General features: G+C 46.2%; 1 protein-coding gene across 7 annotated transcripts in view; it reads right to left on the reverse strand.

The window, feature by feature from the left end:
• The window catches only part of smtnb (smoothelin b), a 74,047-nt gene that overhangs the window by 7,501 nt on the left and 52,813 nt on the right, over positions 1–13,733 (reverse strand). For 6 of the 7 annotated variants that reach the window (XR_007383046.1, XR_007383045.1, XM_048980574.1 and 3 more), the window contains 5 exons: positions 11,878–11,951; positions 2,405–2,593; positions 1,803–1,878; positions 1,211–1,243; positions 60–239 (listed from right to left, as the gene is read on the reverse strand). Coding sequence is in view for 5 of the 7 variants with exons in the window: in XM_048980574.1 (XP_048836531.1) it covers positions 60–239; positions 1,211–1,243; positions 1,803–1,878; positions 2,405–2,593; positions 11,878–11,951 (552 nt within the window). In the remaining 2 variants the exon portion in view is untranslated. The remainder of the gene's footprint in view (positions 1–59; positions 240–1,210; positions 1,244–1,802; positions 1,879–2,404; positions 2,594–11,877; positions 11,952–13,733) is intronic. The other variant, XM_048980604.1, reaches the window with a different exon arrangement.

Here is a 13,733-nt window from a genome sequence, read left to right on the forward strand (position 1 = left end):
TGTTTCGCTACATCTGTCAAAGAGTCACGGTTTCTGATGCTGGGAAGCTTGGGACTCACTTGACTGGGCAAAGCGGTCGGTCTTGGTGACCTGGTGGAGGGAGGAGCCATCAGCTGACTTCTCCACCTTCTTTACTACCACCTCACCAACGCCCCCCGGGCGCCTGCCTTTCTGGGGTTGTTCCTCACGCTGCTGCCGCAGCTCCTGCAGGCGTGACTCCCTCTCCCGCTCCCGCTGGTCTGCAGTGGTTCAGGACAGAAGGGCAGGGGGGTAAATCCAAACATAGCGGCAATGGATTAACAGTGTTTAGTACTTCCAGTGCTGACTTTCAGAAGGTGCACTGTAAATCCAGATTGTGTGCATGGTCTAAAGATTTGGCTGAGGAAATTTGTTTAAGAAAGAAGTATTTGTTCCTTTAAAAACCACACTGCCATGCTCATTACAAACAGATCTACTACACTCACTACAAACACATCTACAGTAAGATGCTATTCCTTTAACAACATGGTGGAAAAGTACAAGAAATCTGTCTGTTATTCCAGCACATTCCACTGGATTTTGCATATCACTTCAACAAATATGATCAGTACTCCACTGAATATCTTCATCATCACCACACATTTTTCCCACATAATCACATCATTCCACATAAAGAGTCCTGATAGCTGGGATTAAGGTAAAGTGGATTAATCGAGGCAGGTCTCAGGGTTACACAATTGCTCTGATCCCGAAAGCCCGTGTGTTTTCTCTGCCACAGATGCTGTCACGGAAGGTGCCTGCCCACTTTACAAGGCAGGGCGTCACCAAAGCCTGAATAACCAAACAGCACATGTTTGGTAGGGATCAAGGTCATTGGCTGCTTCTGTGATTAAACAGGCTTGGGTCACGCAAGGCGCAGTGCACAGTGTACGAAACTCCCACACACACACACACACGTGACGACCCATCGGGACCACGGAGGGCAGCAAGCTCCCTGTCCACCAGGCAGGCTCTTAGGTTTAAGTGACATGGCTGCAAAAGTGACCTGTTGCATGCCACTGGATCAGGCCACTACAGTCTGCGATGTGCATATATCTCAAACATCGAAATGTCCAGTCATCATTTTATTACTGGGCTAATTCAGGACACTCAAGATGAGGCTCGGCATGGTGGACAGTGCTAAAGAATGTGAAGTAGCCCAGCAAACCACCCAAACACACAGTAACCATACCTATCTCCTTCTGTGTGCATCCCAGCAGGGCCTCTGGGAGCAGGGAATAGAAATGAAAGAGGGAAATAAAGAGGGAATGAAACGGCTGACAAAAAAGGTATGACACAGAAAAACATCATCGCTCTTATAGGAGCATGTAATAGACAACAACCAACTGAATGACAAGGCTACGGCGATGATCAACCGTAACAGGCTGAGAAAGAACTAAGGGCGAGCACAAGGGAAGTCCAGCAGGAGACGACAGGGAAACAGGAAAATCAAGAAAAACGGTAAAATCTAAAACTGTGCCAGACAGGAGGCACTGATGCTGGTCCTCTAGGGCCCTAATCCAAATAATCTCTATCCCTAACTCCGTGGATAAGAATCTGTTCATTAAGTAAGCCAGCTGTCATTAAGGAGTGCCATTAGGAAATATTATCATGGAAAAAGTTCTCAGGTTAGACTGAACATTCATCAGCCCTTTGTCCACATTTATGAATGACTTGAAGACACCAGCCACTTCAGACTTAACTGACTGCTATGAGCAGGTGTCTCTGAGTGCTGGCATTCGTGCAGTGCTGCGCAGGCCGGCCATTTTCACCCTCTGTCTCACCTCGCTTTCTCTGACGCAGTTCCCTCATGGCTGCCCGAATCATCTTCCTCTCGTCAAAATCCTTTGACTGGTCCAGCTGTTGGTGTGTGTGAGAATATGTGAGTAGAGGGGTAAAGACTCTCCATTCACACACGGATATATATACACACACACACACACACACACACACACACACACACACCAGCCACAGCAATGGGGGAATGGAAACTGACAGCATGTTTACTTTGGAAATCTGTTTGTGGCCCAGTCTCCAGTGGGAGAACACCAAAAAAAAGATGCCATTCACTGGATTTGCAAGACTCTGTGTTCTTCTGTTCCACTGCGTTGGCACAATTAAATTTATTTTTAAAGCATCTTTCCCAATATGGCTGTCCAGACTGTTTAATATATTATTAAGCAAACAGTATTACAGCTCATTGACCGAAAGGTGCCGTAGAAAGCAGTGTCCAAGAGAGAAAAGCAGCGATTATCAGGCTGCTGTCTGCCATGGCAGGCTAATACAAGCAGGAAGAGTGTGTGTGAGCAGTAAGGGAAGAGCACTGGTCTGCACGCCAGGCCATGTCCCCAGGATGCCTGCTTGGGCTTAGCATGTCATGTTTTACCATCTTGTCTAGGAGCTCCTCATCTTCAATTGCAGCAAGGTGCTCGGCGGTGACTTTGCCCGAACGCTCTTTCAACCTTGGCTGCACCTCGGAGGAGCCGTTGGGTACGGAGGAGGTCTCAGTGGCTGCACGGACCGAGGGTGCGGCCACAAACACAGGCTCCATGGCAACTGCGGGCTCGTTCTCCATCTGAGGCGACAGAATCACAGTGTAGTTATGAGAACACTGGCCAGAGTTTCACTGAACAAAACTACCTGTACAGCAAAGGGAGAACACAGATAGAGAACCAGGCTTCGATTAATCTTCGATTCAACAGCAGGGATACAGCTAACAGAGACATCAATTAATTATACATTTCACACAAACACGCACACACATATACGTCTATTTCATATGTATGTCTGAGGTGGAATACACTGCCCATCCAGAGTCAGTATAACCAGCCCCTTGTGCCAGTCATAAAGAGGTATTTTATGGCATATCTCGTTAATTCCGCGGCAATGGAACTTTCGGAGTTTGATAAAATACATCCATCAATGCCAATTATACTTCAGAGAAGTTTTAATTTTTTGAGATTTGAAAAGGAACTCGCACCCATTCCGACGACCCTGACACATAAAAGACAGGAAGCTTTGAGCCTGTCCTCAGAAACAAAGGCTAGCAAAGGCATAGCGAAAGAAAAATCCCACAGATAAAGTTACCAGGGTGGAATGACAAAGGGAACAGCCGCGGGACACACACTCACACGGGACGCACTGAAGCCCCCCTGGCACCCAGCCACACTCATTCTGCCGACCCCCGTCCTTTGATATTCCTCTGGGGCCTTAGGTCTAATACTGTTGACACTTCAGTACCAAGATCTGATTTTACATTGCAGAAATGCAGAGAGACATCCACAAACTTAAATGCTACCACCGGTCAGTTCCCATACTGGAGTGTTTATAGCTAACATCCGCAGGACCTCACAGTTTATCCACACAAACAGGCTATAAGATTCTTTCCTCAAATTGTTTTTGTGCTGCAGCTGCTGGCATGACAATTTAGAGGAAAACTGATGGGGATGAACAATGTTCACTATACTTTTATAGGAAAGTCTATTCCACCAACCAAATTAATTTTAGGGGTCACTAAAGGCCAGAAATAACTGTGTTTACAAACACCCCTTCTGTCTTGCACATGCTTTACTTAGTATTCACTGTGACTGAGCTGTGAATTAGTTGATCGCCCATGACCTCCCTCAAGGCCACCCTTCCCACCCTCCCTTAAGCTACGGCCCGTTATGTCTGGGGTAGCTACTTCTGCTTCTATGGAGGGTCATTTTGTGGGTCTGTTCCCAGGCTGAGCATGGCGTGGGTCCAGGGAGACCAGCGAGCCACTGGGGTGAGAGGCGCTTGACCGCACAGGAATGCTTGGGGCTTCATGGCCTGCCAAGACAAAGCTCCTGGCTTTGGGGGCAGGTCTCTGTGTCTGGGGGGCACAGCCACTGGCATTAGACACAAAGTGACTTTACTCTATCCGAAACAGGTATGTGAGGTGTTAGCGGGCCTCACTCCGCAACATTCTGCCTTGTACATGAACCCTGAACAAGACACAGGGGTCAGGGAAGGCTGGCTTAGTCTCTTCTCAATCACCCTATCCATCACTAAAAAGGGACCAAAGATAACTCATCCAGCCCCTGCCCCTCCCCCCCATTAACCCCAATTTAGAGGAAGAAACTCACACTGCGCTGCACCCACCTGAAAAATTACCATGGATAAGAGCATCTATAGAGGAAGCCCAGAATATTACTGTAACGGAGAGGAACTGAACCGTGATTCAGAGATTAAACAAAACCACAACAACAGCACACTGCCACTCAGCTGCAGAGAACTTTCACACAGACGTGTCCAGGACACATCAGCCCACAAACCACTATTCCTGTCAGAAATGGAAGAGAAATACACTGACAGCAGTGTGTCATTTCATAGTGCTGCTAAGGAAAAGGTCTCTGTCCCTCCACCAGTTTCAACACACAGCCAGAATGTGCAGCGTAACCCCATTAATGGGTTCAAGGCTGACAGTTTGTAGATAGCTATTCTTCCTGTCAAAAAAAGCTCGTGTATACTGGCAAGACTTTTTTTCTACTTGAATGATTCCAGAATCGACAATCTAATACTTCACATGTTAAATATCCCTTAAATACCCTTTCAATGTGGAAACACACCTCTCTGAAATGGTATTACTTAATTAACCCAACATATTCTTTATACTAATTCTGACCGTGAAACGCCTGGTGTTCCTTCAGGTCTAAGCAGTAAGTCAAAGTAGATCTAGATTTTTATGCAGAGTATCGCTAATACCACATGGGCCCAGGCACAACATTATAATGAAGCCCAATCAAACTAAAGGCAAGCTATAGTCCCTGCTCCCTTCCAGAATGCTGGTATCAAGCCACCTGGTCGATTTCTAGCTATCCACAGTTGTCTGAGGGCCCTCTGCTGCTCTGTCCTGGCTGGGGAGAGACCTCATCAAGGCGCCACCTCCCCACTAACCAGGGGGCAACCCAGTCACATGTCCCCCTGGACAGGGTGTCACTCTCATCACTGCCAAAATAAAACCCCTGCAACCCCATCAATGTGGAAGAGTGGACACAAACACTCTACAGGGGCTCACAAGAAGGGAGAAAGAGGACAAATGAAAACAAAGTCTCTGTTAATGAAGAGATGGAACACTGGCTGACATGGAGACCCAGTCCTATGAATTTCTTGCCTTACTTATCCACAAAATGAACAGAAAGTTGCTTTAGGTAAGGGCAGTCATACCATGCTGTCGCTGTGAAAGAAGCCCATGGGGGAGGGGGCGGACACAGAGGGCCTGGTAGCAAAGGCGGGTGGGTGGAAGGTTGGTGCGGCTGGCGCTGTGGGAGTGATGGGGCTCGTGGCGACCGGCACCATGTGTGGTGCCAGGGCCTGACACAGAGCCTCCACTTGCCGTGCCAGCCTCTCCTGCTGGACACGCAGCCGCAGCACCTCCTCCTGTAGGTCGCACACGGCATGCTCCAGGGGTGCGACGCGCCCCACTGCTTCCCCCAGATGTGCATCCACCCGCATCCTGAAGGCCTTCAGATCGGCATGCACCTCAGCCACAGCACAGCGCAGGGTCAGCTCCATGGTGCACACAGCGCTATCCGCCTCCTGCCCACCTGCTGCCAGCTCTACTGCCAGCCCACTCTCCAGTCCAACATCTTCCTCCTCGTCCACTTCATCCTGCACCAGCAGATCTCCAATCACGGCCTCCAGACCAGACTCAGCACAGGAGCTGTCAGTGCCACCCAGAGCCATGGGAGCCTCAGCGGCCGGAAGAAGGTCCACATTCACACCTGGCATGATGGTCAATCCACACTCAAGGACTGAGTTGTGCACACACAATACCAGTTGGAGCTTCTTCGCCCAGTCCTTGAATCCTTTGAATAAATGACAAGTTCTCTCCTTCACTATTCTCCTGCAGAGCACTCTGAAACACCTCTTGTTCTTTATAACCACTACGAATCTCCCCACTTGAGATGCTTAGTCAAGCTGGCCAATCACACTGCAGAGAATTTGAATTCTCGGGCCAAGGGCCCTGCCCCTCACAATGAGGAACCACCCAAAACGTTCCCATTAATCACCCACACAGCTATTATTCTACAGGGTAGGACTAAGGAATTGGCAGAGGCCCCCCAATCCGTACATTTAGAGTGCCTGTCCTTCACAGGGTAGTATGCGGATGTAGTGGGAAAGCCACTAGGTTTATATTTAGACATTGTTCTTGTCAAACAGCCGCATATGATTTCAAACAACATCTGTTGTTGAGGTCACGTGACACGCCAGGCCAGATCACCTACAACCGCATGGAGGCCAGAGTGCATTCTGGGAACACTCAACTTATCCCTTGTTTCCATAAGGAACAGCAAATTCTGGTACAACATGGCATAACTGCTGCATTTATCCTGAAAGCCACCGGGTGCAGGGACAGTGACGGGGCTGCTCCCGGACTTCCTCTTTTCTCAGAAGGAGTGTGAACAGTATCACTGTTGTTCCGCAGCTCGTATTTCCAAGTGGCATGCGTCAGTGCCCGTGGGATTTGCTTTGCACGCCAGGTGCACGAGCAGCCATCCATCCGCATTTGTTTTGTAAATCTATATCTGTGTGCGTGAGTGTCCTTCCGGCTCCCTTCGATTGTCACACACCATCGTTTCACCTTGTGCCGGCAAAGCAGAGAGAAAGTCGTCTGTGTCAGTTTGCCTGACAGCTGCTGAGTGGAGTAACCTCCAAAACTGCTCATCGCTCAAACAGGATACCTCGAAAGCTGGGGATTGACAGCTGAGCAAATGTTGCCTTTGAAAGTGGAAGAGGGCATTAAAAATAATAATCAACCCAAGAGACATTTTTTCTGTCACTTTCATTGACAAACAACTGCTGCTGTGGAAACACTGAGCAGGGGTACCAGCTAGAGCTAGTTATTTGGCATGATGTATGCGTGCAGTGCAACAGTATCAATTTAATAATTAATGAAACAACTCAACAAATGCAAGATTGCAGCAGTAATATTCCAGGAGACACCTGAGGTACCTACTACTGGTTAATCTCCTGCAAGATCTATTATATACAGATCAGCATCTACTTTAGGGTGTGGCCAAAATTATTAAGGAATTAACCAATGGCAGGATTTAATATAGCCTCCAGGTCCCAGCTTAACCCCCAATAGAAATGATACTCAATCAACCACTGTACAAGAGCGCAGAGACTGAGAGACTGACACTAACCCCCTTCAAAAACACTCTCAGTTCAATCGCCTTAGTGAAGCTATTTCAGTATTCACCTAATGACCTTAATGAGCTGACCGTCTGGTTCCCCAGGAGACACTGTAAGCCGGAGTAGGACTCACAGTTCAGGTCTAACCTACAGGACCTGCCCTTGTAATACATTCTCTCTTCATGGGGAGAAAAACAAGGCTTCGGTTCACCGCTGGGCTCAGAAAAGGCTTTACAGCAGGCTGTGCAAACCTGCCCCACAGCCCAGTGCCACTCCGCCCATGGTAATCCCTTTAGCAGCAAACACTTTCATAATCACAACACTCACTACGCTACTACACATAAATCAGTAATTAGTATCAGTATGCCTACAAAAGAGTGATAGTGTTGCATCACATGACCTGGCCACCTGACCTAAATCCAAGTGAAATTGTTCTAAAGGAGTTCGACCACAGCGTGAAGGAAAAGCGGGCACTGAGTAATCAGTATACTTGGGACCTTCTTCAAGACAGCTGGAAAAGCATCCCAGGAGGCCACCTCATGAAACTGGCATAGAGGGGACAGTAGGGTCAGCTAGTTCCTTAAGCCACTGGAGTTAAGGGCCCAATGGTGGGATCACTCTGCTGGCCACGAGATTTAGACCAGCAACCTTCAGTCCCAACCCACAGAGCTGCCCCCCCCCCACCCAAAAAAAAATGTGTGCAGAGTTTGCATGTTCTCCCCATGTCCTCATGGGGTTTCTTCCGGTTTCCCCCCACAGTCCAAAAACATGCTGAGGCTGATTGGAGTTGCTAAATTGCCCATAGGTGTGCATGTGTGAGTGAATGGTGTATGAGTGTGCCCTGCGATGGGATGGCCCTGCTTCTCATTAATGAAGGGCTTCTTCCTTGCTTTATGGGATTTCAGTCCTGCTTTTAGGAGCTTGATACAAACTGTCCAAACAGTGCACTTCACTCCTGCGCTTAATGTTTACAGTTCTTTTTGAAGGTCACTTGAGGCCATCCTCTGATTCATGAGGTACTGCTGGATACGTTGATGGTCATCTCTGGCATTAGAAAGTTGCTTCTGCCCTCTACCTGGCTGGTTTTTGGTTATAGCCAGTGTTTCCCGCTTCACCTTTTAGTCTTACAAATTTTGAGCCTGGATATATATACACACACACACACACACACACACACACACACACACACACACACACACACACACACACACAGCGCCCTCCACAATTACTGGCACCCCTTGTAAAGATTTGTTAAATGGGTTAGAAAAAATCCACATTTTGGTGAAGCAGCTTCATGTCACACTGAAAAATTGAGAAAAATCCAGCCTTTCATTAACATAAATGTATTCCAAGAAAAAAATCCTTCATCAAGAAATAATTATCTTTGACAAAAACACATGAGCCACAATTATTGGCACCTCTGCTTTTAATACTTTGTACAGCCTCCCTTTGCCAGTATAACAGCACAGTCTTCTCCTATAACATTTATTTATTAAGGTTGGAGAATACAGAGCAGGGCATCTGAGACCATTCCTCTTTACAGAATCTCTCCAGATCACCCATGGTCCTCGGCCCTGTCTTGTGCTCTCTCCTCTTCAGCTCAACCCACAGGTTTTCAGTGGGGTTCAGGTCAGGGGACTGAGATGGCCATGGCAGAAGCTTGATTCTGCGGTCAGCTAACTATTTTTGTGTTGACGTGGACATGTGCTTAGTATCACTGTCCCGTTGGAAGATCCAATGAAGGCCTAAGTTTTGTTTCCTGGCAGCAGCAGCCAATTTTTGATTTAAAATGTCCTGGTATTTCATGGAGTCCATAGTGCCATGTACCCTAACGAGGAGTCCAGGGCCTTTGGAGGAAAAACAGCCCCATAACATTACAGGACCGCCACCATATTTTGCATTTGGGATAAGGTTCATTTCATTACAGCCATCCTTCTTTTTACGCCAAACCCACCTCGAATGTTTATTGCCAAATAGCTCAATTTTTGTTTCATCAGACCATTGAATTTGACTCCAGTCAAAGTTGTAGTAGTGTTTTGGAAACTCCAATTGTTTATGTTAGTGACAAAAAAAAGCTTCTTTCTGTGATACCTTCCAAATAATCTGTTAGCATGAAGGGGGCGTCTGATATTTTTTTCAGAGACACAGTAACCTGTAGATTTTATTTGGTCTTGTAATTCACCAACCATGACCCTTAGGGATTTTTTGCCTCTTTTATGATCCTCCTCACTGTATGTGGGGGAAAAATAAACTTGGATATTTTTTCAACACACTTCCTCATTTGGTTTGTATGTTCTCTCATCTTTCCCATGTTGATGGATGGCTAAGGGAATTTGGGCTCTGTGTCACCTCGTGTTTGTATACCTGCTAACCAGAAAGTCATGGATTACAGCTTGAAGGTTCCTATTCACTCCACTCGACTCCAAGATGTACAATTTACATGCTTCGTGTTCACAATAATTTCCGGAGGTGCCAATAATTGTGGCTCATTTTTGTCAAAAGATAATTATTTCTTGATGAAGGATTTTTGTTTTTCTTGGAATACATTTATGTTAATGAAAGGCTGGATTTAAAATTTTTTTTTCAACACTTTGAACAATTTATTAAAAAAAAAAAAAAGTCAATAAAATGCATTATATATATATATATATATTATATATATATATATATATAATGCATTTTATTGACTTTTTTTTTTTTAATAAATTGTTCAAAGTGTTGAAAAAAATTTTGCACAGTACAGTACAACAGAGGAATAATGGTATCCTTTCTCAGAACACTCCGACCCATATGGCTCCATTGATAGCGTATTGATAGGTTCCCAGAGGGTGGCATAAAACACAATAGGCCGGATAACCTTCTGCATACATGCCAATCCCCTTTCTGGGTATAACGTTATTCTTTGCATTTCTCTGCTGTTGGCCTGGAGCTGATCACAAAACAAAATGCTTGACAAACGTGCCCACAGGCAACCCAAACACACACAAATGTTCCCACTCATGCATACATCCTGCGCTCCCTACCGTGGTGTCCTGTCGTGGTTCAGCTCTGACAAGCGGCCTCATCCCCAGCCCTGTGAACACACTACACCTTCCACAGTCCCTTGGCTGTCTTTCTCCCTGGAACCCTCGCCTTTCACGCTCTAACAGAAAGGGACGCACTTGCCCACTATCATCATACCTATAACGCTGTGATCACTTCTCTAAGCTGCAAGCCCCCAATCCCTAAATGAGATTACAGGGAACACTTGTGTTCAGAAGCGCAACAGGCAAACTAAAAAGAGAAAGTTGTAAAACACGTTCCAGCACTACAGATGAGAAAGTAAAGTGGGGAGTTTTCTTTTAAGTTATGACCCACACCTGACTCAATATGCATGGTCCTGTTCAGTGTTTTACATTGAAGATAAATGCATCTGGGGGAAATGCATTGGTTCTCAGGTTTTACTCGTAATCCCACCACCAAATATCTTCAGGCAATGAAATTATACTTTCATTTCATTGAACTTGGACACTGCTGCCATTGTTGAGAACCCACTGGACTGTGACTTTCTGTTGCATAAATTGTGTGAAACAAGGCCAATGACAAAATGATATGCTACGCTAACAACAAAACAGACTGACTTTGCTAGTTTGAACTGCAGAGGACGCTCATCTATTTCGACTGCAAGGATGCTCATCTGCATTTCCCATTCCCTGGTGCAAGATAAGACAGTTTACAAAAAGAATCCCAGGTGGAAACTCTCCATACAGAGAGAGAGGAGGCTGTGAAATTCGACTGAACAAAAGATATCATGCAGAATGGAAAAATGAGGCTGACTGGTGGAAGAGACTCTGCCCACTGAATGCATCACATAGCCAGAAGTGTTTTAACCGTCTACAAACTGCAAAAACCTCTCTAAACCTTTCCCTCTCCACTAAAGTGTGCCAATATAAAAGTCATCATGATGTCTGGAATACGGTTTACCTCTAGGGTAAACAGTGTGTGACCATACGCCTCCTGCCTACCTCTCCTGCTCTCGCTCTCTCTCTCTCACTCCCCATTTTTTTACCCTTTAAGGAGAAATTGCATCCACTATCCATTCTCTGTGTCACAAACATGGTGCTGTGTCCTGCTCTCTCTCTCTGGGAGCCTGTGACACACACACACACACACACACACACACACACACACACACACACACACACACACACACACACCACACACAGAGGATAGTATTCATATCTCTGCGGGGACCATCCATTCATTTCTATGGAGAAAATCCTAATTCCAACTATGACAACCTTAACCAGTAACCGTAATCATAAGTAATCACACAAATCCACACAAAATACAATGACAGACACACACACACACACACACACACACACACACACACACACACACACAGTGTTTGAATAGTTCCATTGATCCAAACCTTGTTGTCTAATGAGAGAACAATCAATGTCATACATGGGATGTATATTTTTCACTGTGGTAAGTTCAGCCCTTCAATGATTTTAAAGGTGTTTTAACACATGTCTGATCGGGCAGAAGCCACCTGCTCCTGGCAGAACTCTCACGTTCTAGTATCGGGACCCAAAACATAACCAGCAGGTTCTTCTGCTGTGAGGTGTATGTCCCTTTACACTCTGATCACTCTGATAATGCAGCAACTGTAAACCTGCAATCAGTTATTGCTCTAAGCCTGCATGGCCGAGATACCTTGAAGGTGGAACTGGAAGAGATTCCAGAAGAGGAGATCTTGAAAGGAGTCGGTCTCAGGCCCAAGGTCAGGTCTGTGGATGAAGGTGTGAGTAAGAAAGAGGGACAGAAAAACAGAGACATCAGCTGAACAAGCTCAAGCAAACTTCAGTTTCTCCGGAGCAAATTCGCCATACAGGACATTTATCAACAAATGTTAAAATTATTAAACATTTTACTATATGAATTCTTAAACATTCTGCCATATTAATAAAGTTATATTTGACTTATAGTGTGGAAAGAACATTTGTATTTATAAACATTGTCTATATATTTTCCATGGGTCAGATCAAAGCTATTAATTTCCAAACTGCGTAAGCTGCCAGCACTCAGAATGTCATAACAGTTAAACTGTGAGGTCACATGATTAATAGCCGAGTTGCACCAAAAGCAGCACCACTAGGAGTAAAGCCTGCATCAGCTTCTCCTGCTGGCATGCAGACAAAGTAACAGTCATACAAGACAGGGGGACCAGGTGAAGTGCGCGAAAGCACCTGGAACTGACTCGCTAATGCTTCCATGGCCAGAACACTACCCCTAAATCCAGAATGAAGAGTGTTGCTCTCTGAACTTGGAGCCTGGCCAGTAGACATTCGGAGCAGGTATGCATTTGAGCCCGACCAGGCAGGTGTGTGAAAATACCAGCAGATAAAATGAACCAAGCAAAGACAAGGGGACAGGAGGGGTTCAGCACCAAGCCGTCAGGTGGTGGAAGCTTTAAGTAAATAACCTGCATCCTTGTTTAGACAGATGTGTGCAGCAGCTCTGATGGAAAAAGAGAAATGATGCATCGCCAAAAAAATCTTTGTAGGTCTATAAACGCAACTTGATTTAGAAAAACCTCGTCCGGGCCTGTCAGAATTCACCAGTGAATTGAGCAGCAGAAGACCCAGGAAAACACACAGGACACATTAGCATTCTGAGCAGAAGCCCATGGAAGATGCCTCTCCTGGTGTGGATGTGAATGCTCTAACTTGGGAGGAATGCAGCACTTCTGTTGAGACGCCACGTAGGAGAAATGATCTATTGTATCGTAAGTCACAACCCCCAAGTCCCCCGCCCCCGTGCTCTATCACTGCATGCATCTTTAGCCCCAGCGCCCACTCTGGTGCCGCTCACAGTGAAAAGCGCTGTGCGAGTTCTGGCAGAGTCCACTTAGTGGCCCGGTGACACCCCCGCGTGTTCTGACCACGTGAGACCCCATTCAGTACTTCATGTGGTCCTTACTGACCTGTCATTCCCATGCTGTGCCTGCCTACGAGGGCCATTTACATATTGCTGCAAGGGGGTGGAATGCTGCCAAATATGTACACACCCCTTACGTACAACAGGAAGGCAAAAACATCAGTGCATGATGAGAACATTAAACTTGTGTAGTTTTGGAGAAGTTACTTGTTAGATTACTTTGGCCATATGATGTGAAAACACCCATGATCTCCCCACGACTGCATCCAGTCAGAAAATATCTGGGAACAGAAAACAGCAGGACCTCCTGGCTGTAAGCAGGTGACCATAAGGGGTTTACCTGTTAGCACCTGTGGCTCTCCTGCTCTTTCAGGCCACCCCTTTGCCAGATACAGACCTGCTGACATCCCACTCCAACTGCTAAGTTTCACCATGAGGCAGCCCACAGCCATCAACATCATCTTTAACAGACAGAGGGAGCCCCCTAGCCAAAGGGCATGTGACCACTGTACCAACAGCTCCCTCTGAGACTAATGATGAAATCAAGAACATACATTAATTATGCTTGTGTGATTTATAACTGAAAATCTAATCACTCACTAGCACTAGTCACTCAGATCCATGTGTCTAAT

Source organism: Brienomyrus brachyistius, chromosome 2 (genome assembly GCF_023856365.1).
Source record: "Brienomyrus brachyistius isolate T26 chromosome 2, BBRACH_0.4, whole genome shotgun sequence".
Classification (NCBI taxonomy): domain Eukaryota; kingdom Metazoa; phylum Chordata; class Actinopteri; order Osteoglossiformes; family Mormyridae; genus Brienomyrus; species Brienomyrus brachyistius.